Source organism: Xenia sp. Carnegie-2017, unplaced genomic scaffold, assembly GCF_021976095.1.
Source record: "Xenia sp. Carnegie-2017 unplaced genomic scaffold, XeniaSp_v1 HiC_scaffold_13, whole genome shotgun sequence".
Taxonomy (NCBI): domain Eukaryota; kingdom Metazoa; phylum Cnidaria; class Anthozoa; order Malacalcyonacea; family Xeniidae; genus Xenia; species Xenia sp. Carnegie-2017.
Genome location: NW_025813436.1, coordinates 7,491,428 through 7,518,888, shown reverse-complemented (window position 1 = coordinate 7,518,888; position 27,461 = coordinate 7,491,428). Strand labels below are relative to the sequence as shown.

General features: G+C 33.5%; 3 protein-coding genes and 1 long non-coding RNA gene across 6 annotated transcripts; 1 reads left to right on the top strand and 3 right to left on the bottom strand.

The window, feature by feature from the left end:
* Positions 1 to 948: 948 nt before the first annotated feature.
* On the bottom strand, positions 949 to 11,521 carry LOC124451687 (arf-GAP with SH3 domain, ANK repeat and PH domain-containing protein 2-like). The gene is given in 34 exon segments (XM_047002296.1): positions 949 to 1,444; positions 1,738 to 1,863; positions 1,941 to 2,302; positions 2,368 to 2,417; positions 2,959 to 3,147; positions 3,425 to 3,732; positions 4,156 to 4,245; positions 4,320 to 4,388; positions 4,625 to 4,805; positions 5,060 to 5,151; positions 5,585 to 5,677; positions 5,795 to 5,882; positions 6,062 to 6,153; positions 6,320 to 6,429; positions 6,432 to 6,452; positions 6,603 to 6,708; positions 6,840 to 6,912; positions 7,126 to 7,174; positions 7,241 to 7,292; positions 7,680 to 7,727; positions 8,008 to 8,077; positions 8,199 to 8,296; positions 8,510 to 8,593; positions 8,696 to 8,771; positions 8,974 to 9,059; positions 9,133 to 9,186; positions 9,374 to 9,449; positions 9,589 to 9,638; positions 9,710 to 9,784; positions 9,857 to 9,883; positions 9,951 to 9,985; positions 10,079 to 10,165; positions 10,233 to 10,305; positions 11,287 to 11,521. Coding segments are annotated over 34 exon segments (3,300 nt in total). The 5' UTR covers positions 11,419 to 11,521; the 3' UTR covers positions 949 to 1,366.
* Positions 3,671 to 27,461, top strand: LOC124451665 (putative uncharacterized protein DDB_G0282133). Of its 3 annotated transcripts, XM_047002277.1 has the most exons (16): positions 3,671 to 3,754; positions 8,587 to 8,676; positions 18,297 to 18,390; positions 18,470 to 18,596; positions 18,698 to 18,770; positions 18,834 to 18,930; positions 19,655 to 19,783; positions 20,334 to 20,444; positions 20,665 to 20,760; positions 21,001 to 21,331; positions 21,666 to 21,726; positions 21,881 to 21,956; positions 22,368 to 22,462; positions 22,645 to 22,679; positions 22,764 to 22,831; positions 23,328 to 27,461. In XM_047002277.1, exons 3-16 carry the CDS (start codon positions 18,304 to 18,306, stop codon positions 27,228 to 27,230), a joined length of 5,289 nt encoding a protein of 1,762 aa, XP_046858233.1. In that variant the 5' UTR covers positions 3,671 to 3,754; positions 8,587 to 8,676; positions 18,297 to 18,303; the 3' UTR covers positions 27,231 to 27,461. The 3 variants fall into 3 exon arrangements, with proteins under 3 accessions (XP_046858233.1, XP_046858226.1, XP_046858240.1); XM_047002270.1 differs by lacking the exons at positions 3,671 to 3,754; positions 8,587 to 8,676 and adding an exon at positions 16,497 to 16,924; XM_047002284.1 differs by lacking the exons at positions 3,671 to 3,754; positions 8,587 to 8,676; positions 18,297 to 18,390 and having other exon boundaries at positions 18,537 to 18,612.
* On the bottom strand, positions 11,889 to 14,922 carry LOC124451816 (tribbles homolog 2-like). Its single transcript, XM_047002419.1, has 2 exons — positions 14,011 to 14,922; positions 11,889 to 13,025 (listed from the first exon to the last, which is right to left on the bottom strand). Exons 1-2 carry the CDS (start codon positions 14,586 to 14,588, stop codon positions 12,542 to 12,544), a joined length of 1,062 nt encoding a protein of 353 aa, XP_046858375.1. The 5' UTR covers positions 14,589 to 14,922; the 3' UTR covers positions 11,889 to 12,541.
* On the bottom strand, positions 18,098 to 22,435 carry LOC124451914. The gene is made up of 2 exons (XR_006950745.1): positions 22,358 to 22,435; positions 18,098 to 18,608 (listed from the first exon to the last, which is right to left on the bottom strand). It is a non-coding gene; the product is annotated as an uncharacterized LOC124451914 (long non-coding RNA).

The window sequence follows — 27,461 nt, the reverse complement described above, 5'->3', positions numbered from 1 at the left end:
AATTTTTTGTTGTTTTCAAATAATATACAACAGAAACATTTGTGTAACACGACATGTGGTCCATAACGCGTAAAAATGGCTGTAATTGGTTTGATATATATATATATATATAAAAGATAAAAGTTTCTCCGGATTTTGAATGATTGTTATTGAGCTTTCGACTCAATAAAAATCAATAAAAAAAGCTCAATAAAAATCATTCAAAATCCGGAGAAACTTTTATCGTTTATGTATTCAATGCCTGGATTACAAATTTTCATTTATATATATATATATATAAATGAAAATTTGTAAACGTAGACGAGTCATTTTTGTCGTGTTTTAAAACGTAGTGCAAAGATGTTGTGGGCTTGTTATCTTATGAAATAAGGAAAATATATTTTGAATATGCATCACTTATGTAATAATAACTATATAAGGCATAACATCTTAGACTATTAATATTCTATTTTAGTGTACGTCAGAAATCATATAAATATAAACCACAACTTATGTGGTTGTCATTTCATAACGGGCTGTACAGCATGGCTGTGTATATACAATTTTCGTTAATACTTCATGGGTCTTTTAGTATACTTCAGCGTTATACAACCATGTTTATATGGAGCGACAAATATGTTTTTATTATTTAACTGAATGATAAGGATATTTCGCATTATTTATTTTATTATATTAAACAACCAAAATCTCGTCAGTCGATGTAAAGTAATTAAATCTAATAAAAAAAATTTGCCAACATGATTTTGTTTCATATCAAATAATATACTTGAAATCACTTGGTTATATTAAATGACAAATTTTGTCGATATGATATAAAATTTTTGGCAAATATGTGTTCGTTTTCTTACGTAACCCCAACATCTTTACCAAATACGGATTATCATTTTTAAAATCGTCTAGACATCCTGTTAATAAGACAAGCACATTGACAAAACATAAATCGTAAAATGTGGTCGTCTCAGAGTTTTATTAATTCTTTTTGTAATTCAAGTGGTAATTTTAAGTACATATTTTTATTCATAAATTTTGAAATTAGATAATCAGTTCATTGGCCATGGCGGTCACAATATATCTTTTTAAAGCCGATCTTCAATATTTTTTAACTGTATACGTTATCCATACATATCGTCATTACGTTAGTTGAACAGATTGTTGCAAAATTCTCCCCCGCGAATTTCGATTTTCAATTTTGTTTTCATAAGTTCGTAAAATTAAACGATTACTTGGATCGTTGACTTGACGTGGTCCATGAATAGTTCAATGTAAGAAGGCTTTCATACGACTACCCATTTCTCCACAAATGCATATCACACTATTCAGTAATCTTTCCGAATAGCCAGGTTGAGTACATTCAACAATGACGGTTTCATTCTCTTTCCAAAACCCGTACAAATGTTGTCGGAAATACTCCTTCCCTTTTAGGGTTACCTTCGATATAACCCATCTAAGAAATAACAGCAAAAGCATTTTAGAAAGAATGGAGATTATTTTACTTATGAATTATTTCTTCTAAGAGATAAGTTAAAGTAACTAGACAGCTCATTCCGTTCATTCAGTAATTGTGGACATAGAAGGGAACCTAAACTAAACTGACTTAATTTAACTTGCATAGCTGGAGTTTTTAAACAAAACCATCAAAATTCACGCTGCACAGGTAGATTTTTAGTTCGTTCTAAACGGTTTTTTAAGAATAAATTTCTGTAAAATAATCATAAACGAGTCTAAATGTTTACGTACCAACCAGTCAGGATCAGCCTCTCCAGACACTATAATAATTTCGCCTTCGGTGAATGATAGTTCATCGTCATTATCTGCCTCGCAATCGAATATTGCTTGAACCTTCTTGATATTATGCTTAAGTGACTTTATAAAAAAAATGTATTGAACCACATGTCTCATAGTTAATAATATTTTATCTCAGAGTTTACAATGCAACTTACTGATGAAGATACTACTCTGGGTGGAAGTTCCGGTGGCTTAGTGTCCTCATCAACTTTCTCCGGTTCCTTCTTTTGTTTCAACTGCTTTGGTGGTAGAGGTGGGGGAACAAGTTCCTGGGCGTCTTTTCTGTGTTGTAATGGTGGTAATTTAGCTGGGGTTGTGGATGATGATTGTACTCCATTCTTGGGTGGAGACACAACCCGGTTAGAAAGTACGTTTCGTGATGTCGGTGTAGATGTTGTTCTGGAGATGTTTGGGGTAGACACGGGTGGAGGTGACGATTGACGAGCTGCAGGTGAGGGTAAATGAGAAGGCAGTTTGGGAGGAGATGATGAGAGTGTACGTGTGACTTTTCTTGAATCTTAAGTAGTTTTAACATTAAGTTAAAAACAATGCACATAAATATATTAAAATATCCATTCTTACCATTTATGTCTTCATGTTTGGGTTTAGGCACTATTGGAGGCTTTGGACGGCTGACATTAAACAAAAATAATACAACATGTTTGGATAAAATAAATGGTTTGAACCCTGAAGTATCGTTACATGTTTGTAAATGTAGATCTTCCAGGTAGGTATAGTCCTGAGAAGAATTGTTTTTGTTGTTCTTGACTGACGTTTCGACAACCTTAGCGGTAGTCTTCTTCAGAGTCAAAAGACTTTCAACAACAACAAAAACAGTCCTTCTCAGGACTATACTAACCTCGACGATCTACATTTACAAACATGTTTGGATAAAGTAACTTTCACCGTTACGACATATGAAAATATTTTCAACCTTTTCTTAATCAATCCTATTCTGACAAAATTTCCTACGAAATTTGTGTTTCACAATTAAGTCAATATGAAAATGTGTAAATTTCAGCAAGGCAACAAGTTTAAGACAATGTCGTGTGTAACTTAGTCGGAAGCATTATGTGCTAATGCAACAGAAGTTCACATGTTCACGATTCTGCGATACATGTTAACTACAGAAAATTATATCTATCCACGGTTGAATATAATTTAGTTACTTACGCTTCCATTGAATTAGATTTCTTTGTCGGCTTTTGAGGAGTAGACATATTTGATTGTATGGTGTATGGTTTAGGTGGAGGAGATACCGGGCGACTTTTAGGGATAGCAACCGCTGTACGTGTTGATTTACTTACAGAAGCTCCTCTTACTGGAGGTGTCGGTGGAAGGTCGTCGTGAGGAGTCGAGTTACTGGAATTGTAAAATATATTTTCCTATATCTTAGTTTTCTTAGTTTTCTTATGTTCGGTAAACGGACAAAAATTGCTTTTTAAGAATTTTGATTGCTGTTAAACGTGGAAACCGCAATTTGGTTTAAAATGACTGAATGATAAGAATTCCAACAAGTTAATTGTAACATATCGAAGTTCTCTCGATGGTTTAAGGAAGTAATTTTATTGTTTTTGCAAAGCCAACTGCTACATAACAATATAAAATTGAAGCAAATTTGTCATGTGATCGAACAAACCTTCTATTATGACCTTTGGTAAACGTGGAGTGCTGCGTGGTGGGATAAACAGGTCCCCCAGCATATGTACCAGGGATAGTGGACGTAGGAGGAGGAGGGGGTGCGACTTTTCGAAGGGATTTTTGAAGATCTTCACCTAATCCGTGTCTCTTCTTTAGCTCACCGATGACGTTTAAAGATTGACTGGATGGATGATAGTTTTGTGCGACATCATTGTCGTTACTCGTTCCTTTAGAGCGTTGGCCTGGGGACGGCATGACGGCGATGCTAAATGGTCGACGTCTACCACGTGGCGGAGTTCCAACAGCCTGAGTCAAAAAAAAAGTTGAGGTTAGTCAACTTTAATGAATTGAAACAATGTATTTAAAACAATGATGAAGAAAATTACTTTAAACCTATGATCAATTTAAAGCTATGTCATACGGCAACGTGATGAAAACCGTAGTAGTTATAAAAATTTCAAAAACATATATAAATCATTTGCCCGTGCAATGTGACAATGTTTATCATAATGGTGACAATATCAATCACTATGGTGAGAATACTCATAGTGATGTAGTGGTGACAACCTTTATCACTATGGTAACAATGCTAACCAAGTAATGAAAATCTGTATCACTATGGTGAACCTTTCTTTTATGGTAAGTTTGTTAATTATCATGATCACGACGTTACGTGTGCCTGGACGCTATGAATCGTTGAAAATAATAAGAAAAAGAAAAGATGGAGACCTTAAGAGGCTCATCTACGCTTTCGTCTTCACTTTGTAAATCAATACGTAAATCATCAAAATTACATGGATCTTCGTAAATGTTTTCAGCCTATAAAAAAAGTTATGTGTAGTTCAATAAATGTCAAATCAAATAACTTATGCATCTATAGTTGTCGCACTTGCCTGTTCTAGTCCCCAGTCAATTTTAACATTGTCACAATGACTTAATTTACCTCCTTGAATGCTTTTCAACTAAACAAGCATAAATTTACGTCATTAAACAAGTATGCAATGTCATCAAAGGATGCAGAGGGAATATTTTTATAACGAGTTCGTGTTTTATTCTTTCAATCATTTACTAAATCAAATCTGTTCATCATAATTTCTAAATATATAACGCAATTAAGCAATTTTAATTTTATATTTTTCTAAGTTCATTGGTTTCTAATCTTTATTTATCAGTTCGATGTTTCATTTGCAACACTTACCACTTCAATTGTTTCGTCATTTCCTTTAGATGTAGCAATATCCAATGCAGTCTGACCATGAACATTTACCAAACTTGAGTTAGCTCCACCTCGTACCAGTACTTTAATGCATTCGGTCTTACAAAGACCAGCAGCAAGGTGCAGTGCCGAGTTGCCATCTGATAGTACGTCTATGTTGCTTCTATACGATAGAAAATAACTGAACTCAACTTAAATTCGTCTGCTTTCACAGTGGAAGTGAAATGAATTGAATACTTATACAAGAGCAGGTATTTATAATATAAAGGATGGATTCATAAATTGCTAAATTAACTAAAAGTTTTGAAGAATAAATTGTCTTAAAATAGATCAAGGTTAGTTATATTAGCGTTTAAATTGAGTTACATTACAACTAATTCAATGTATATGTTTTCATTTCTTTCACCTAAAACCTACGTGTTTTGTGCGAGGAAATCAACAATATGCAAAGAGGTATCATCTTGGTCATTTCTCACTGCGTAGTGCAATGATGTTGTGTGCTTGTTATCCTATGAAGTAAGGAAAATAAATTTTGAATGTGCATCCATTGTGCAATAATTATATAAATCATAACAGCTTAGGATGTTTATACTATAATTTAGTATAAGTCAGATATCGTCATATCATAACGGATCATCTAGCATGGCTGTTGATAGCCTATACAGGATAAACCATGATTATTTAGACTTTATTTCATATTACGTAATGGGTCAAACATCGTCAAATCATATCCCCGAGTTAAAATAGTCAAAATTCTTCCACGGTCACCAAGGGACCGTGGGAGTATTTGCACCAAATAACACGCTACAGATTGAGCATTTTACTGTACTAAATGATCAATTTGCTCAATGAACAAAATCGAAGTAAGGTGTAAAAACCACTGGAGTAAGCACAGCGTAGCATCGATTCTACAGTTCTTCAACAAATATATTTTTTTCGTACTTGATCAGGCATGGGAGCACTGAGGTCAACTCCTTCAGCAAATACTTGTAGTACAGCTAAGATATCTTTCTTGTGTACGGCTTTCGCTAGACCCTAGACGTAATGAAAAATTTCCAAAAATATATAATTAACTATAATATATAATATATTTCCGACAATATATAATTAACATTAATGAATTCTAATCCTTTTCATTTAAATTAAGTGGACCTTTGAAAGACCAGACGGACTTTCCTCCAACTTTTGTGCGTATTTATGATTGATATATTTGGCACGAATGAACTCCTTTCTTTCATCCCTGTATAAATTAATGTCACACATGTTATATATGACTTAAGATGGCACTTAAATTAAAGATTATATTAACCTAAATAATTATATGACAATTTTAAACAAAAAAGACAATTCCTCAACTTTACCATGCACGAATGTTAATCTTTCATCTTAAAGTATATTTTATATAAACAAGTTGCTTACATTTTACTAGTTGATTTTGGTTTCAATGAATCGTCGTCCAGTGTTGCTTCCATGATTTCATTAAATCCACCATTGCCTATCGCCTTTGCTATCTAAAGTAGACGAGATTTAAATTGAATGATACGGATTGAATTGTCTTTGCTTTATGATATGGTGTGCAGGAGATACCATGATTGTGTTGAATTGGACTAAGCTTAAAAAAGACGTACAAAAAAAGTCTATATTATTTCGTATCTATATTATTTTATTTTCTCATACCAACAATTCAGCTGTACCAAGGTTGTCCAATGTTAATGATCGCACTCTTGAGACATGAACTCCCATCTCACGATGAATACCGGAACACTCAATGCAAGTTAGAACCCCAAGTTAGTCGATAACCACGTAGGATCTAAATTGAATTTCATTGTCATAGAATTTTAAATTTGACATTGATTTTTTAAGTTGCTTATTTGTGGAGAAAATTTCCCACAACTTCAATGTTATATCCATAACTTTACCAAGATAAATACCTGTATAAAAAGACATTATACGCCCGTACCTGGAGAATTACAATCCGCACAGATATCGTTTCCTGGCAAACTTTGAACGACTCGAACAATTCTTTGACGTAAATCATGAGTCTCGTCCATTAGATTGTCTTTTTGCTGAAATAATTCATGGAATGATGACATTAACCTTGAACACTGAGCTTTGGTAATTTTATATACTTAACTCCAGTAGCAGATTTAATGTTATGTTTTTAATCCTCAAAGTGTATTTTGAAAAAGAAACCTACCAAACCACTGCCGTGTTCACCGAACGCCTTCTCCAAAGCTTCCTTCCTACTGTTGCTTAAAACTGACATCCACCTTAAAAAATACATGTATGTACCTAATTATACAAAATACTTGTTTGATGTATGTGGTTAGTGCCTATATATAATATCCTTGTTTGATATGTTAGTGCCAAAATATATATAAAATAAGTGTTTACTGTAGAGTGTATGTTTAAACTACAAAGGAGAAATGCAGCTGTATGAAAAAAATAGCCAGAAAGGTTTTTCTAGTTGGAATGATGTAAACCTTGCCATCTCTACATGATCTTCTGCTTGAAACAAATAATTTCTGTTATCTAAAATAAATTCTTGACTTAATAACACAACAGATAACAGCAATTTTTATAATAAACTAAACCTACGTGTGACTAAAATAAATATAGGGCTTTTCTTCCCTTCACTTTCAACAGAACCCTAAAAATGAGATGATGATGATTGTGTTAGCAAGGATTTTAAAGGGTAAAAGTGAAAAAATGTTCCCTCGCATTTGTGTCCTTTGACATTGTTATTTGTTAAATGTTTACGTCATCATAACTAGTGTAACAATGTTATACTACGAAAAGTCGTATCCCATGTTATGACGTCATTCGTAAAACATGACGATTTCCGACTAGTAATCAAAAGCCCCCAACTTTCTCAGCATAATAATTACCATTTAACCATTCTTATAAATAAAATATGATTTCGGTGAAAATTGACATCCTAATATTTATCAATCAGGAAACTCGTGTATTGATTGTAAAATAAAAAGGAAATATTTTTGGCGAAAGCTTTTAAAAACAAAGTTTTACAGACACAAACCTTTACTTGGCATGTCAAAAGATTAAGGGTGTGTTTTGGCGCGCTGTTCTGTTCAATAAATAAATAATAACATTAATAATTTATTTCTTAAATCAATATTTAATTTTACAGCTCTTTAAAGTTAAGGGATGAAGTTTTTGCAATATGTAGAATGGAGACAGTCACTGCAGACATGGCTTACAGCAATACATTGGACATTCCTATGATACATGAGCCTGAATAGAATTAAACTTAATTTTGTATTACCTATCGTCGCGTAAACTCTTAGTTTGGCACGTTTTTTAGAGCTTAATATTAATCAAAACGTTCGTTAAAAAAAAATACTTACCGCGGAATTTGCTATTGTTAATTGACCGTTATTGACGACGCAATATCTTTTCTGCCACACTTTACGCACTCTAAATCACAAATACCTTATCTAATCATAAATTGCGCGATATGTAGGAATTAAAGTTAAAAATACGCGCTAAACGATTGCGCATGTGTAACATCCAGGTTCCAGAATTATAAAAGAATTACCCTTCGCTACGTTTCGACAAATATCCTTTGATCGTTGTTCCATGACTTATGTCTCCTTGAGGGCCGTGTAATGTGTAACCAGCTCTTTCAAGACTTTTCTATATGAGTATACATTATCATAATAATAAATAATGAGCTTACATAATACAAGGTATTAATCCAAAAACGTTTTTAAAGTAGAATAAAGATTTCCTATTCAGGTTTAATTAAGGACAGAATTACCGCGCGTCATACTTTTATGATAACCAGTCATGAGATAAATTATATTTTGCGCAGAGAAAATAACCATTTAAAATAACGTGTTTTCTGACCTCTTTATCTAACTGTAATGTTTCCTTCACCTCATCACGAAGCGTCATTAAACTTTTTCTCTCGTTTTCCTGCGCAGCTCTTAGCTTCAAAGTTACGTAGCAAAAGTTATCCAATGGTTCAAGTAATATTTGTAAAGTGAAGAAGGAGATCCATGATAAGTAGTCAGGTAAAAATAATTATATCACCTGTTTTAAGTCCACAACAAGTGTTTCTGTGTAGCCTCTAATTGACTCCAATGACTCGTTGCATTCTGAGAAATATCTATAAAATTATTATACATATATAACTTTTTTGTGATAACAGCCTGATATATCAAGCCAAATATTAGGAGGCCCTGTTTATCACCATGTGATGTGACTAGTCTTCCTGGTTATTGTTGCAATCTTATAATTTTAAACGACCATATAACTGGTAGGGTTTTATGTTATTAAATTTAGCAATAGAGAAAATTATCACAACTTACGTATTTTGGGCATGATAATAGTCAACAAAATGCTGGGCAAGATCTACACCCTTCTTGATTTTCACTTCACTGACTTTTATTAAATACTAAAATAAAATGAAGCATGTTTTGTCTAAAGCAGTTAAGGCTAAATATTGTCTTTGACCATGGATAAATTACCTCGCACATTTGTAATTGAAAATATCGCCGCTCTTTTTCCATTTCATCTGCCATCTATAGCAAAATTAACTATCTTTATGAATGGCAACATAATCATAGCACCATTGATTTTATTGATGAATGCAAACAAAATAATATTGCATAGCTTTGGTAGTAATCTAAAATCATGAACTTAAGATAAGAATAGTGACCCTATGTTCAGAAGATACATATAGGGACAAGCCATAAGCACAAAATGAACCTCTTGAGGAGCAACCTCTGTTCGTATAAAACCAGATTCCCTTGCCTGCTGCTTCTTTTCCTTTTCAAGTTTAGTGCTATATAAAGAGTATATATAGAATGAAACATCAAATATGATATAAGCATATATTTGATGATTGAAATTAACATCAAAATAGTAATATGTGCCAATTACTTGAATGGTAATTATAAGAAGCACTGTAAAAGAAAACTCACTATTTTGCATCATAGTCTTTAGATGCTTTGTCAAAAGGCTTTCGCAAATCCTAGAAGCATGTATAGCAATTAATGTAGGAAATCCATTTTGAATTCAGAGTAAACCATGTATAACACATACTCCCTTAACTTCTTTAAGATCACCTTTCAAAATTGACTCCAAAGGAAACAGTACTATATTGCTATAATTATTCAGCTGAAAATTAAAGCAATTCCGTAAAATAAGAACTAGAGATAACAAAGTACATAAAATATGAATTAGACATACCATGTTCTTGGTAATTGCTGAAAGTTCCTATAAAGTATTTTAGAATATAATTACATGTTTTGGGGATTGAAATCAACATTTGTTAAAAACTTACTTTGGCAACAACAGAAAATTTTAAAAATGCTGTTCCTGAAATAAGCATGAAAAATTTTCAAAGAAAAGAACTGTGCTGAAGGTAGAGACAATAATTTTTCTGATGAGATAAATCAATAAAAAAGTAACCTATGCTTGGTTCTGCTTCTTTTGAAAGCACAAACATCCCCAGCTTTTCAAGGTTTTCAGCAAGCAAGCATTCAGATGTCACATAATCTATATTTCAAGAAAATGCCATTGTCAGTGTATTACTGAATACATGGGTTAAAATGTTTGAACCAACTTTTTCCAGCCTCCACAAGACCTTTAACAGATTTCTTTAAGTTGCGCAAATGTGAGCGATTATCGTCCAAAATCTAAATTCAAGTAAAATTTCACTGTGTTATTTGCATTGCAGTAATGTTCTTATAATTGATTATGCATTGTGTTAGCATATTTTACGATAATTGTACATTTTATTGTTTTATATGCTTTAGTTTGCACTTGTTTCTATCAAGAAATAACGATTTTAACGAACTGAGAAAACTTGTTTCTTGCATTTTCTCCTGTTTCTTAGATTTTGACAACCAAGTACCCTCTAAAGTAGTTTTTTATCTCTCTCTGCATGAGAATATAATAGATGTCATATAAATACGTTTGTGGAAATATACATTTGATAACCTTGTGATCAATAAGTATGTGACATCAATCACATTTAATATATTATCACATAATTTTTATCAGATATGAAATGAACAGTCAAAGTTTATGGGCTTTATGCTTTGAATGAAATGGATGTGGAAATACTTTTTGTAGGAGAATTTGTCATGAAATGGAAAGTTAATCTTTATTAATTATTTCTATCAAGTTGACATATAGGATTGACATCTTTAATCTTTCAACACTTCTAATCAATTAAGGTGCACAACAACTACAATACTAGATTCCAACAACAAAATATATACAAATAGCAGTTTCATATATGTAATTTTCTACTGTCAGCATAGACTGGTATTTTTCAGAGTGAAAAATTAAAATGTTTCAACGGAACTGAAACTTATAGGGCAAAATTAGACAGATAAAATTATTGTTACTCGTCCAATATTAAATTTGGGAAGATTGTCGTATATAAAATCAGGAACACAGAAAACGTGAATACAACTTTACAATAACGTTCAATGAAACACATGTGAAACAATGACATGTTCATTAACAGAAGACTAATATAGAGTCGAGAGTGTAATTTGGTATTCATAACACTACAGGCTGGTATCAAATACGCAAAGCGAGTGTCCGTAAAATGATAGGAAAATCCCTAGGGTGTAACACCATTATGTATATTTCAAAAAACAATCTACCTCTTCCAAGCTAATAATCGATGCTCGACATGAATTTAATGTAGAATGCTCAGCAAAATTTGAAGTTACGGGCGATGATAGATCTGCGCGCGTCTCCTCGATAAAACGTTTCACGGTTATGCGATCTGGCATATTGAAACTTTTCTCATCAAATAATTACTATCAAAAATTTAGGATTCATGAAAATCACCAGTAAACACGACGAAATATGGATGTTGAAATTTCAACATTCATGATAGTCAGTTCCGGTTAGTTAATTCATTATTTTTGCTTCTATATATGGTTATAACATCCTTATATAGTTGCATCGCGATAAAAAAGAACTTCTTGGAGTTTTTCAACAACTAGCTTCGGTGTATTATGTTTGATATTGCAGCTCTTTAAAAGTTTGGTTTTCAAAGAGCATTGCGGACAAACTGTCATAGAGTTTTCACAATATAGATTTTTTACCATTTTTAGGAATACAAACAACCTTCTTATTTTTCAATTTTCTTCATCTGAATAATAAATGTCCCTGGGTGCATAGAAAAGCGCCCAAACTCTTCCGAACGGTGTGTTAAACAAGTATGGCAAATGAAACAAAACGATATGTAACTCTCCAGTTTGCACTTGTTCATTTATTTCACATAATAGCAACTAATAATTAGATTTTTTTAAGAAACAACATTTAGGAAATTAATGACATGGTTGTTATTATACCAAAGTAATGAACAAATCACTCTCTTCTTGTCTATCAAACTACCATCATGGTATGTCGGGCGCGATAAGGAAAATAATTAACAATTATTTAATTAAGATAGTGTGTAGATTTATTATTAGTAAAACTTTATTTGTAGCGTTTCTCCTAAATTGAAAATATCCTTAATATCATAAAACATTCAAAGTGTCCAATTAGTTGGGTATATTCATCTTAAACTGTTTATTTACAATGCCCCCATACTTTATACATCAATGAACATAAGCATAACTGGAAACATGATCAAAATATCAGTCACAATATGAGCACTGTATGTGCTTGACTTGCTAAGGGCATTTCATTTCAAAAAAAATGCAGTGTTCAGTAGATTATACAAGTTCTTCAAGTTCCCCACCTCAAAAATTCCCTTCCCTCAAACATCTCTCCTAATGAACTCATTTACATTTTGTTAGAGTGAACTGTCCCTCAGTTAACAAGCAAAGTCAATTTAGAAGTGCTTTATTCTACACATCACACAATGAAATATTTACACAATAGTATGACGGCTCATAGAAACTATTATAAAGTAGGATAACCCTTGAGTGAGACAAAAAAAGATTTGTCCATGGTCATGCTAGGCACAGTTTGATCATGTGATTTTTTATCATAACGGTACAATAAAGAAGACAGATTGGTTGACTTGAACCATGGATGCTCCAATAGTTCTGAGGCACTTAATCTTTGTTTAGGGTCTTGCCTCATCATTGATTTGATAAGACATTTTGCTTTGGAAGATAAGGAGTCGGGAACAACAAAGAGTCCACGTTGAATTTTAGAAAACATTACCGTAGGTTCAACATCTTGAAAGGGATAACGCCCAACAAGCATGGTGTACAACATCACCCCAAGGCTCCAAATATCAGCAAGTTTTCCAGAATATCCATCAGAGTTATGTAAGAGCTCGGGACTAACATATGCTGGGCATCCATGTTTATCTTCTAGTGTATCATCCAATCCATCCAGTACACGTGCATCTTCCAAACATTCTAGTTTCAATTCAGTTCTGAAGAAAATATGTATATTTTTAATAAAATCAACACCCTTTTGTGTATATTAACCAAAGAAATAGAATTGTTAACTTATATGTTTGTCAACTTGCCACATAAAATGTTTTGTGATCCAATTTGAAAAAGCAACGTGGGCAAAAAATGTTTGATAATCATATTGACTTAATAATTACCCACACACGTACGTCAAGTTCACAATAAAATAAAAAACCAAATAGCAGTGAATTCCAGAATTCTCTAGTCTATATTCACAAATTGTGTTCAAATGTCATCAACAATATTATTCTTTCAATGAGGTTAATTAAAGCAGAAGCTCTTTAAAGTAAACTCGTCAATTTTCAGGTAAAAATTTTTGTAAATCCAGCGTAAATCATACACAATTTCATGACTAGCATCTTTAAGAACCATAAGCATCATTTCGTGTGCTTATAAAGTATGACAGACTCGTTGAAATCATAACGAATATCATCGGCAATCAGCAAAATAAAATAAATAAAAATTTGAAAAAACAAAAACTCCAAAACAGTATCCAATGACGCTGTAAACCTCGACGCCCATGCACAAGGAAACAAAATATATCTCCCACGCGCACAAACCAGTACTCATAAACATGTAGAATTTTCGACATAACTTTTGCAGGGTTTAAAACAATATTTAAATGGTAAATACAGCAAATTCTACGTCTCCGTAGTTCATTATTTGATTTCTTAAAATGTCAATTTCATAATCGGTGTAGCCTGTACTTTCCAATATTATTGTTCAAAATTAAACCTTAAGCTCATAAAAAAATTTAACTTTTATAACGTTTTTGTCAAAGGCATTGTGATTTTATATGACTGAAATCAACAAAAAGTAAATTGACACAAAAAAAGCACAAAGGAATATACGATAGACAAAGAACAATGTGCTAGCATTATTGAGCGGAGTTTAACAACAATGCACAATGGAATGCTTTTTACACATGTCCAATTCATCACTGACCTGTCTTTATTTCTAAAAACAAATTTCCTCAGTTTTAAATCACGAAGAACTATGCCGGCTTCGTGACAAAGACAAACTGCATTGACGATTTGACGGAATAATTTTTGAGCTTCATCTTCCCTCAGACGTTTTTTCGTTTTAACGTAACTATGTAAATCACCGAAAGAGTTTGCCATGAATATATATGCTTTACTTTCACCGACAATAACATCAATAATGTCATTGATGTTTTCGTGTGATTCTAGTCGACTGTAAGGTGCCAACACATCACCCAAACATTTAGCATCTACAATCTTGCATGTCAGTTCCGTACGATTATGACAGTTGATTGCACGAGAGAAAGCAGAGGCAGGGTTTGCATCTATTATCAAATACTGTCCGATTTTATGTACATTTTGTCTGGTTGAATTGGTATTTTCATTAGCGTTCACACGAGAACGGACTGTATCCAAACTTCGACGACTTTCATTGATTTTTCCAGTGGATGATTTGGTTGTCAAGTAGGCCAAATTTGTTTCATTCGTAGCCCTTTTCGTCTCATTTCTAGCATAGGGATGGCTTCGACGATGATAGAGCATTAAGCTAAAAGTTCAAGTGCTAAAACTGTTATTTCGTGGGTCTTGATAAGACGAACGAAGTGATATGGGCCAATGTGCTTCGTGATTGTTTCGGTTTATTTCTAATGACGTTGTAATTCTGTCGTTTGCACACGCAATCTGCAACAGAAATCGGCGGAGAAATAATATAATTCTTTGGTTGTAGGGCAGGCCAACACACGGCCAATCCCTTCAACAAACCGAAACGATGTAAAATAAAATCATGATCATGATGTTCTTTCTATTCTCTACTTGTGTCGCAACAACGCGCTAATGCAACATAACGCAATGACTGCCTGACGCAATTTTGAAAATTTCTACGACGATTACGCCACGACGCTTAAATATTCTTGAACGACAATTGCCCATATATGGGCAGTAAGGCCATATATGAGAGCAAAGTGTATTCAACTGAATTTTCTCAAAGCATATTTTTATTTCCGTTCTTGCGTTGATTGGTGTATTGCCGTGTTAAGATTGTACGAACCAATAAAAATAAAGAACAGAATGTCGCAATCTCTTTGAATTGTTTGACACAAGATATGTGGTTTTGTAGACAAGCAAATGTTTTGGGAAAATGTTTTAAAGAAAAGAATGTCGGCACTTTATAAGTAATTGTGTGCATTTTTTAGATCACTTCGTGCAAGGGATTGGGTTTTTTTCCCACTATCCGGTTATTTTTTGGCTCATTTCCATTTACATGAGTCGAACTTCTGAAAATGCACGAAATGAAAAATATTTTATTTGAAGTGCTCTTCCATCAGAAATTAATATAAGTCTTCCGTATGTACATAAAAATTGAATTTTTTTAGTCTCAAGAATGCTTTTTGAGAAAATAATTTCACATTAGGTCGGGAAGAAACTGCTGCCTGAGCCAATAAAACTTTTTTGAGCAAATAATAGCTGTTTTTTTATTGTTGTTATTTAAAAATTATTTTCTTGTATAAAAAGCGACGAGGGTGTGCATAGGCTGTTGTTTGACAGTCCCCCCGTGCTTGACTGGTTTATCCTTATTCCTCTCAAACTTTCCCCTCTGACATTTCTTTAAACTATCCCAAATTTTAGGGTTATGAAGATTTTAGAAAACGTAGATTCCGAGATTCTGTACAGTTATATAGTTATAAAAGTTTTGTGAAAGCTTGGATACGATTTTGCAAGTTTTTTCTGAAATTACGATAAAATTTGGGAGGTTTTTTGAATGTCTTTGTTTCAGAATCAACACTAAAAGTTTGATCCGAATTGATATGTTTGATGTTTCAAAGTTAATAAGGAAGGATGCCTTTTATTTTTGGCGCATTTGCTTTTGATAATCTTTAACCATACATACGAAATTTCATCAAATCAATGCGTCATTTTCAGGTTAATAAAAGGGATAGCATAAGCTTAGCAATGCGCTCTTTGACAATAGGTATTGTCTTTCTAAATGGGTTTCATTATGTAATAAACAGCAGGAAGATTACCTTAATCTTAGTACAAGAAACTTAATTTAGCCTTACGGATCAATTGTGTTATCAAAACTCTAAACTCACGAAAAAATTCGGCACTTTCCCTGCAGCAACAATATAAAAAATACATAAACAAAAAAGTTGTAAACAATACTTCAAATGTATCAATTAGTCATCTCAAAAAAAAGATGGACGTGTATTTCTTCTGCAGGAGATCAAAATAGACAGTTGACTCTCCGTATAACTTAAGTATTATTTATTCCATGCGTTTTGACAAAATGATCTGTAAAATTGCAAACTTTTTAAAAGTTAGAAATAATCAAAACAGGCAGACAATGAGGTAGACATTGAAGACATCTGGTAATTCTTGACCAATCACTTTGGGCGATTACCTATTAATTGCGCCACGTGACATCAAGATCAACAACAACAGACGTTGGTTTTAACTGGTTTAACATTGCGTGGGTTTGGTCAACGTTTTGATTGTAAAAAAGGGGCGCGAAAGTTGTGCTACGTGATGTGAAAACTGTCGAAAGAGTGCAGTTATATTTAACTTGCCGTATAATGAACGGGAACAGTAATTGGAAAGATATATACAAACCAAAATTATTAGCTTTGCAGAGTTGAAGAGAAGGGCCAGGATGGCTAGGACTTGCGTTATTGTTAACAATATTGATTGAAAGAAACGCGTGTAAATATGGATACCAAATATGCAGATCGTTTTGAGTATTTGAGCGAGAGGAATCGTGTAAAGTTGTGTAATATTGAATCAAGTCCGAAATCGCGAACTAAATATAAATGCGTTCAGTCAAGGTGCTATAATTTCTTAGAACGACCGAATGGCCCAGCGAGTGTATCGTATCACTTTGCATTGTAAGTTCAAGTTTAACTACACAGCTGTGACGCTGCACTAATAGTTATTATATTTTTAATCATTATATTACTAGTTACGAGTATATTTTTTACTCATAAATGAAGTCGAGATAAGTTCTTTCCTTAAATACACTGCTGTCGCTTGCAATTGAATGTACATAACGGCTTCTCCATAGATACTTTTTGTCGATGTCCTCTGCAATTGTATCCCCTATTTAAAGTTTTTAAGCACATGCGGCGTTGCATTATGATAAATCTTATCTTTTAAATACCCCCTTTTCATCTTGTATGAAGATGGCGTTTTACAGCTTGTGCATCGCCCTTATTATTTATGATATATAATGTATTTATTTATCAATGATAGAGAAAGAACCTTGTATTCTATTTGAAAATATATTTCCAGTTTTGCCAAAATTTAATTCTTTTCTGCAAGCCAAGTGTACATAAAACTTGTGAATTTCTCAAAGCTTTTATTCATAATTGATCGCTCCAATATAAGTGAAGCATAAATTTTGTAAAATCTTCGCGGCACGTCTATTTTATGTTATAAAAAATCAATTTTACTACCATTTACATTCTAGCTACAAGTGCTCAGAAACAGTGTTATAGAATATTGCGTTGTCAAAAATATGTTTAGATCCCATTCTCGTCCCAATTCTGTCCAAATTCAAATGAAATTTCTCAAGAAAAAATTAAATGGGAAAAAAGTACTTCATCAAAATTTTTGTTTGTGGGACGGAAAATTTGGTATTTCGTTTCAAGTGTTAATTCGTTGAATTACTGTTTCATACCTATGAACACAATGAAGACATATTTTTTTATACTTACTTGTGCTTCATAATTAGGGAAAATATATTACTAAAACATTTGTTTGAATTTTATTTTTCTTTACTGTTGAAAGATGCAAGGGATGAAACCAAGATGTAAAAAAAAATTTGCCATTAAGCGGGGATTTATTCATAATGGTCCAGTGTATAATATTGTTTGTGTAATGCAGTCTGATGCCTTTTTTTGTCCTGTCCAAAACTGGTCCTAGATAATAATCAATTATGTTAAAAATGCGTTGGCATACTATAATACAGACAATTAACTAAAAAAATAATGAGCATGCTTATAAAAATGATTTTACAGTTAAGAGATTAATAGCTAATATAAAAATCTATCGTCACACACTTGAACAAACTGATAGCATTTATTTTTATGACAATTAACCTTCAATAATGTTAGAGCTGCATTTCTGTATGGTAATAACAAAATCTCGGTTGGACTAAATAATTTTAGCAGTTAGTAATGAAAGGGTTTAGATTTTCCCAAACAAAACTACAAATGTTTTTACCACATCTCAAACATGTAACTTTTTAATGTTTTCAAGGTTTGGAATGGTTCTTGTTGGTTTGATATTTGCAATCCTGGAGACCACATCATTTAAAGACAGCCAGGGTCTATATTCTTCTGCATTGGTTTTGGTAAGAAGATAATTTATTTGAATTTTGTTTTGTTCTGTATTTCTGTGTTAAAATGAATTTTCTGTATTATGATTTTCAGGAAGTTTTTCTGCTTTTTGTATTTACATTTGAATACATTCTTCGCATGTGGTCAGCAGGTTGCCGAAGTACTTATTCTGGTCTGTTTGGTCACATTCGTTTTGCATTGAAGCCTTTTGTTATTGTGGGTGAGCAGTTTCCTAAGTAAATATAATGGTTTTGTACTTTAAATTTTGACCATTTCATTGGAATAATTTTTGCACTAATTAACCAATGTCTTTTGATTCAGATCTCATTGTGATTGGAACAACATTTGGTGTCATTGTATATTCTATCTTTCAAATGCACTCATTTTCAGTTAGGTAAAGAAAATGATGGCAAAATGTTTGATCAAACTGCTGTAAATTACTTATTATTTTATTTAGTGTGCTAAGGTTTTGTCAAGTCCTACGTATGATTAGATTCGACAGACAAGGGGACTCATGGAAATTGCTTGGTTCAGTTTTATTTTTACATAGACAGGTAAATCTTTCATATTATTCCCGTTGTTACCTTACTTACACCTCAATTTGGGCCTCCGCACTCCACAGACTAGGTATTTTGTTGTCTACAACTTTCGCAGTCGGCAACAAGGGCAGTTGACTAACAAAAAATACTATCTGTGAAATAAATTGTCGACAACTAAACTTGTAAAACTGTAGTTGTCGACCACGAAGCAGTTTCCCTTTTTTTGCAACTAATCACAGAAAAGTGTTGTTTGTCAACTACATTTAGTTGTCAACTATGAAAAGTTGTTGACAACTAAATACCCAGTCTGTAGAGGCCCTTATCTTACTTGTAGCTAGCCTACATGTTTAGTTCAGGTCATGCTGTGAAAATTTTTGCTAATTAGCATTAGGTATTTCTTCAAAAATGTACATTGTTTTAAAAGTAAGCTAAGTCATAAATACTTACATATATAGCACCACCAAACTCATGTGCTAGCTATACTTATGAACTCACTATTAATATTGCAAAAGTAAACTTTCTGACTGGCTATAAATAAGTAAAAAAAATTACAGTAAGTGAACCACTATAATGGTTTTACTTAACCATCAAGTGAAACCATTATTACTCTGTGATTTAATGTATTTGAAAGCCAAGGGAGGTTGAGCAAAAGTCACGTGGCACACAGGTAACCCCCTAGCTCTATGCATAAAATTGTATATGTGTGTATTTTCTAATGAGCACTGATTGTTTGTTTTAGGAACTTTTAACAACAGTCTACATTGGTTTATGCAGTTTGATTTTTGCATCATTTTTTGTGTATCAAGCTGAGAAAGATTATAACTCTGAAGAGTTTGGAACATTTGCTGATTCATTTTGGTGGGGCATTGTAAGTTTTCTGTGATACACAATCCTTGTTTAAGAAATAGTTTACATAAGAATGAAGCGATCAATATGATTTGATTTGGATTACAATCCTGTATTTCGTAAACGTTACGTACATGAAAGGATCTGTTGATGGAAAATTTCTGCTATTAAGACCCTTGCAAGATGTTTGTTGTCTAATGCTTTGCTTTAAGGTTTAAATATTTTTACAACGGGGTTTTATACAACATACGTATTTTTCCTCAGGTACCTTGCTTTACTGTATCCGAATCTGTAATTGCTGTTTTGCTTGGATGAGAAATTTGTGGAAGTCTTTTGCATAAGCTTTATTTGTAGTTCTGTAGAACTAAATTTATCAGAAGGGTGGCTCTCTTGACATTTTTGTTAATAGTGCCCTTTTATAATTACCAATTTCAAAAGTAGAAGGGGGGCTCCTCCCCAAGCGCGCCCCCACTTCTACACCACTGTTTATTTGTCACATGGGACAGAAAATAAGTTACGACATCAACACAAATCTTTTTTTTCGTAATTAAATATTACATATTATAACCTAGGTGACATTGACGACTGTTGGTTATGGAGATAAAGTACCAAAAACCTGGGGAGGACGTGCTGTTGCCGCATTTTTCGCCATTATGGGAATATCATTTTTTGCTTTGCCTGCTGTAAGTACATTTATTATTGCTTTAAGGATTATGCATTTAATGTTCGCTTTTTGAAAGACGCCGTTTGGATTGGTACGCAAGGAAATCTTAATGGTCAATTATTGGTATTGTAGATGTTCATCTCCGATGAAGGAAACACTGAATGAAACTTGTGAAACAAGACTTTCTCCTGTTGAGATAAATTAGGAAAATAGTGCAAATAATATATTGTTTCGTTTAGGGAATTCTTGGATCAGGTTTCGCTTTGAAAGTTTCTCAGCTACAAAGGCAAAAATACGTGAAGAAACGAAGACGTCCTGCGGCCATGTTGATACAGGTTTTACTTCAACTATTTCAAAATAATTATTTAAAAAAATGAAGAGCAAGCTCCCAGAAAAAGTATCTGTTTGTACTAAATCTCCAACCTCATCTCGTACGTTAATGTCTTGGAAACTGTGAGTGTGTCACTGGTTGAATGAAATCCCAGACTGGAACCTTGGCGCTGTTTTTTGAACGTTAGTTTGAAACAGTTAAGCATAACGTCTAACTCTTCGTGTTTTTACAAATATTGATTTAGTGTAACTGGCGCTACTACGCGTCCCGTAAGAACACCAAGCTTTATGCAACGTGGCTACCTTACATCAAATACCTTCAGGAAAAGAATACCAACAGGGAAGAGTGTGTTTCTGAGAAACCTAGTCAAACTAGCGCAACACGTGTTCGAAAGATCTCTATTTTTGGTCGTAAGGCTTCGTGTATTTCCTCTGACGGTTTATATAAACCTTCGGTAAACAACATATACGAGCAAAGAAAGATGAACAAAAATGAATTGTTCCGGTCATATGATTCCTTACATGACGGAGTCAATTCATCAACCTCTGATCAACACACGGATAGTAATGAGAATGGTATGACAAATTTTTAAAACACGCGTCGAAAAAAGTGCTTATAGAGACATTGCTCCTTATGTATTGAGTAAAAAATTGCTTATTTTCAAATATCTTCTACTTCGTTCACGTTTTTGCATTTTCTGTCTTGGAAATGGACACCAAGAATATTTTAACGCCAGATTGGTGAACAAACTCGAATAAATTAATATTTTGTCTCTTTCTAAATTGACTGATGGAATGGTTCATTTGTTAACGATCATTGAACAGAAATATCTGATGAATGATTTGATATAATTTAGGCCGGAAATTTAGAAAAATTATTGTTTTCATTTATTGTAATCGTTTACCATAGGAAACGCTGGTTATATGGCAGATAGAGTTGCACTGGTTACGGATGCTGAGGGAAATCTGAGGTAATTGTTTGTCGTAATTTTGTTGGTGATTCTTTTTAGTTGTCAGGTTGGTTTGTTTGTTTTTTCTCCTGTTAATTCTGTGCAGTTTAGTAAGAATTTTTTGGGAGATGATTTTTGATCTCCAGGAAAAACACGCATTTTGTTTTTTTTTAAGGTTATCTGCCGCGTGTAAACAAAGCATTCGCTTTACTCGATACTTGAAATTTCTGGTTGCTTTACGAAAATTCAGAGTAAGTTTGCATTGTCTATTCACTTTCAAAAACTACGGTCTGTGGAAAATGTCAAGTTTAATTGCGAAGGAAAAAAACTATTTTTGTCAGAGATCGTATTTGCGTAGTTAACAATGGTTCACTCTCATATTGTGTTAGTGATAATATCATATCAGATCAATATTGATTACTTCATGAGTGGTGACGGCAGTATGTGATTTTACAACCAAATTTTTACAAACAAAACATGGTTGTAAGTTACCTATATGTACATAACGATGTTTCAACAAATATTAAAAAAAATGCTTGCATAAATTATTATTATAGCATTTGCTCAGTTTTCCTTACGAAAAGTCAAATTATAAATGCAATGTATGGTAAAACCAATCCTTTTTATTTTATAATTGTCTCAAAAATTTTACCTCAATGTAGCTTGCCAAGAAACCTTATGATGTGAAGGACGTTATTGAACAGTACAGTACAGGACATGTAGAGGTTCTGGGAAAAGTGAAAAGCATCGGGAACAAGTATGTTCATTAAATTCGCACCTTTGTTACGTTCTACGAATGTAATACTATCCTGTTATAACCAATATATAAGACTGTACTGCTATACAGTTATTTGTTTGTGTTAAGTTTATTTTATACAGTAAAGAAAAAAAACGAGAGAGAATCTGAGAATTCACTTTTATATCAACAATTTGTTCTAGGATTGACGAAGCGTTGAGATTTAAAGTTGAAACAGGTAAAAAATTAACGCATGATTGGCATTAACTACGTTTTCTGTGGTAAATATGCACATGTCTGTTATATGTGCCATTGTTTTTAGAGAAGGTCGATGACTCGTCAACAGGAAAGTCAAATGTCATTCATCGTTTATCAAAACTAGAGAAACAGGTACGAAATGCTAAGTTTCTTTTCTTGCTGTTAAACATTTGTGCTCCCTAAACCTAATTAAATAAAGTTGTTAGTATTTTAAAAGTATATTTCATGACCAAATACTTTTATATGGTTAAGATTGCGTAGGAAGGTATTACGTGTCTTCCCTTATAACAACATATTGATACACTTCAGGTAGGGTGAGATAAAGTAACTACCCATCATTTTTTCTTTTCTGTTTATGTGTAAATGCGCGCGCTTAATGGGCGTCCTTTAAAACAAATTTATCGCAGCTGAAATGTGTTTTTTTCTCTACAAATTTCAATTAATTGCGAGAAATTGCAAAACGAAGATATCAATGTAATTTTATGGAGGAATTGAGTGAAAACGATGCACCGTACATAAAACTGTTCTGCTATCTTGTACTAACAGAGTGAAAACGTTGCACCATATAAAGTAAGTAATGTTTTCACAAAGCAACTCGTTTACTTTGTGACTATTTTGTTTCGTTTAGGTGAGAACGTTGGACATTAAAATGGATAAAATGTTAACGTTACTTGAACATAAAAACCAAACATCTACATTTTTGGAAGAAAACCCATCATATTGTTTATGTAGGCACACTTATAAAAATTGCCCGAACTCAGAAGCATGCCCTAGCGAAGTGTCACATCTAACCATGGGTGAATGTATAACGATGTTTTGTGAACCTTCTCGCTGGCGTAAGATAAATTTACTCAATGAAGATATTCAAGAAAAAAGCTCTCATAAAATGTGGAAGCTTGAGAGTGTTGAAAGGTTTGAGGAATGTCCCAGGGTTGGTTTTAACACGGCCAATAATTTACTATCACCAAGCTATGAAAACGAGGACAACAAAGGTTGCTTGTCTCCACAATCTTCGTTTCATGATATGTATGATAATTGCCCTTCGCCAAATCCCTGCAGCTCAGAAGAAAGCTACTCGGAGGTTGAAAATGAACAGAATGGGATGGCTAAACCAGGTTGTGTTACATTATCAACTAACGACATTTCTGTTCAGAAAGATATATCAGATGAAGATAACTTTTCTAGAGAAACTATCTTAGCTGATTCATTTCACAATGAACAAGTGTACAGACAGCCAAACTTGAATACACGAGGTTATAACAAAAACAACAAGGGTTATTTTGAAATCAAAGAGGATAACTCATGTGTTGTTGATATTAATAATACAGGTCGTCGACAACCTCAAGATAGTGATCAGCTTTTTAATTGCACAATATCAAACCTCCGCAACTTTGCTACTGACAAAAAGGTGAATGACCATTGTAATGTCATCACACCGTCATCTTCATCAAATTTTTATGGAAATGTTAATTTATGTGGCTACGACGAAAAGGTGCCCTTTACTGATTGTCAATCTTTGGAAGGTAATTCTTACTTCCCCATTCATGAAACTCCACATTTAAAAGTGGATAAAATAGTGAAAAGTCGTGATGATAACATTAAAAACAACGCGTCTTCCTCCACCAGTAGAAGTTTTTCGAACCATGGGGATAATGATTTAAAAGTGGATAAAATACTGGAAAGTCGTGATGATAACGTTAAAAACAACGCCTCTTTCTCCCCCAGTAAAAGTTCTTCGAACTATGGGGATAATGATTTAAAAGTGGATAAAATACTGAAAAGTCGTGATGATAACGTTAAAAACAACGCCTCTTCCTCCACCAGTAAAATTTCTTCGAACCATGCGGATAAAGATTTAAAAGTGGTTAAAATAGTGGAAAGTCGTGATGATAACGTTAAAATCAACGCCTCTTCCTCCAACAGTAAAATTTCTTCGAACCATGGGGATAATGATTTAAAAGTGGTTAAAATAGTAAAAAGTTGTAATGATAGCGTTAAAAACGACGCCTCTTCCTCCACCAGTAGAAGTTCTTTGGACCATGGGAATAATGATTTAAAAGTGGTTAAAATAGTAAAACGTCGTGATGATAGCGTTAAAAACGACGCCTCTTCCTCCACCAGTAGAAGTTCTGCGAACCATGAGGATAATGATTTAAAAGTGGTTAAAATAGTAAAAAGTCGTGATGATAGCGCTAAAAACGACGCCTCTTCTTCCACCAGTAAAATTTCTTCGAACCATGGGGATAATGATTTAAAAGTGGATAAAATACTGAAAAGTCGTGATGATAACGTTAAAAACAACGCCTCTTCCTCCACCAGTAAAAGTTCTTCGAACCATGGGGATAATGATTTGAAGATGGTTAAAATAGTGAAAAGTCGTGATGATAATGTCAAAAACAACGCCTCTTCCTCCACCAGTAGAGGTTCTTCTAACCATGAGGTTAATGATTTGAAAGTGCTTAAAATAGTGAAAAGTCGTGATGATAACGTTAAAAACAACTCCTCTTCCTCCCCCAGTAAAGGTTCTTCGAACCATGCGGATAATGATTCAAAAGTAGTTAAAATAGTAAAAAGTCGTGATGGTAGCGCTAAAAACGACGCCTCTTCCTCCACCAGTAGAAGTTCTTCGAACCGTGGGAATAATGATTTAAAAGTGGATAAAATACTGAAAAGTCGTGATGATAACGTTAAAAACAACGCCTCTTCCTCCCCCAATAGAAGTTCCTCGAACCATGAGGATAATGATTTAAAAGTGGATGAAATACTGAAAAGTCGTGATGATAATGCTAAAAACAACGCCTCTTCCTCCACCAGTAGAAGTTCCTCGAACCATGAGGATAATGATTTAAAAGTGGATGAAATACTGAAAAGTCGTGATGATAATGCTAAAAACAACGCCTCTTCCTCCCCCAATAGAAGTTCCTCGAACCATGAGGATAATGATTTAAAAGTGGATGAAATACTGAAAAGTCGTGATGATAATGCTAAAAACAACGCCTCTTCCTCCCCCAATAGAAGTTCCTCGAACCATGGGGATAATGATTTAAAAGTGGATAAAATACTGAAAAGTCGTGATGATAATGCTAAAAACAACGCCTCTTCCTCCACCAGTAGAAGTTCTTCGAACCATGGGAATAATGATTTAAAATTGGATAAAATAGTGAAAAGTCGTGATGATAATGCTAAAAACAACGCCTCTTCCTCCCCAAGTAGAAGTTCTTTGGACCATGGGGATAATGATTTAAAAGTGGATAAAATACTGAAAAGTCGTGATGATAGCGTTAAAAACAACGCCTCTTCCTCCCCCAGTAGAAGTTCTTCGAACCATGGGAATAATGATTTAAAAGTGGTTAAAATAGTGAAAAGTCGTGATGATAATGCTAAAAACAACGCCTCTTCCTCCACCAGTAGAAGTTCTTCGAACCATGGGAATAATGATTTAAAATTGGATAAAATAGTGAAAAGTCGTGATGATAATGCTAAAAACAACGCCTCTTCCTCCCCCAGTAGAAGTTCTTTGGACCATGGGGATAATGATTTAAAAGTGGATAAAATACTGAAAAGTCGTGATGATAGCGTTAAAAACAACGCCTCTTCCTCCACCAGTAGAAGTTCTTCGAACCATGGGAATAATGATTTAAAAGTGGTTAAAATAGTGAAAAGTCGTGATGATAATGCTAAAAACAACGCCTCTTCCTCCCCCAGTAGAAGTTCTTTGGACCATGGGAATAATGATTTAAAAGTGGTTAAAATAGTGAAAAGTCGTGATGATAATGCTAAAAACAACGCCTCTTCCTCCCCCAGTAGAAGTTCTTTGGACCATGGGGATAATGATTTAAAAGTGGTTAAAATAGTGAAAAGTCATGATGATAATGCTAAAAACAACGCCTCTTCCTCCCCCAGTAGAAGTTCTTCGAACCATGGGGATAATGATTTAAAAGTGGATAAATTACTGAAAAGTCGTGATGATAACGTTAAAAACAACGCCTCTTCCTCCACCAGTAAAAGTTCTTCGAACCATGGGTATAATTTGCCCGAGATAAAAGTAGATTTTGTCAACACTACTCGACAAGGATGTGTAGATGATGAAATGAGTTTAAAGGAAAAATCTTGTCGAAGAGTTACTGACGATTTTTCAACGTCACCATATAAAAAGCGGTTGTCATTTAAAGATAGTCCAAGCATTAGGCTTATAATTGCAGACGAACTTCATCCACAAATCTTGGAGGAGAAGTTTAAAGCATCTACGGTTTTGGACGATTGTGTGGTGAAAAATCCTCCATCAACTACATTGAAAGTAGATAACGATTACTGTAGTCAAGACAATAGTCGTGAAAACTGTATAATTGAAGAAGACCTGCTTCCGTTGTGCCGAGATTTTGATGATCCTCGTTCGAGGACTGACAGTGCATTTTTCTCTATTGGTTCGGATACAAGAAATCCAGAAGAACTGGATGACATGTTGAATGATACCGATGTTAACAATACCGATAGCATGAAATGTGATAAAATTCGTGAGACGCAAGTGTAATTCACGCTTTCATAATCTCAATTTTATAAAAGATAATTTCATGTTTAAAAAATAATTTTGTTGATAATATTTTTCAGTTAAATTTGAACCACTAACAGTCGCTTTGACACCGATTATAAAAATATAACGTAAGAAATGGACTTAACAGGGGTTAAATTGAAGCTTTTGTGCCGTTGAACGAAATGGTTTTACTGGCGATTTTATGTACGGAAATGCATTCTGCTACAAAGA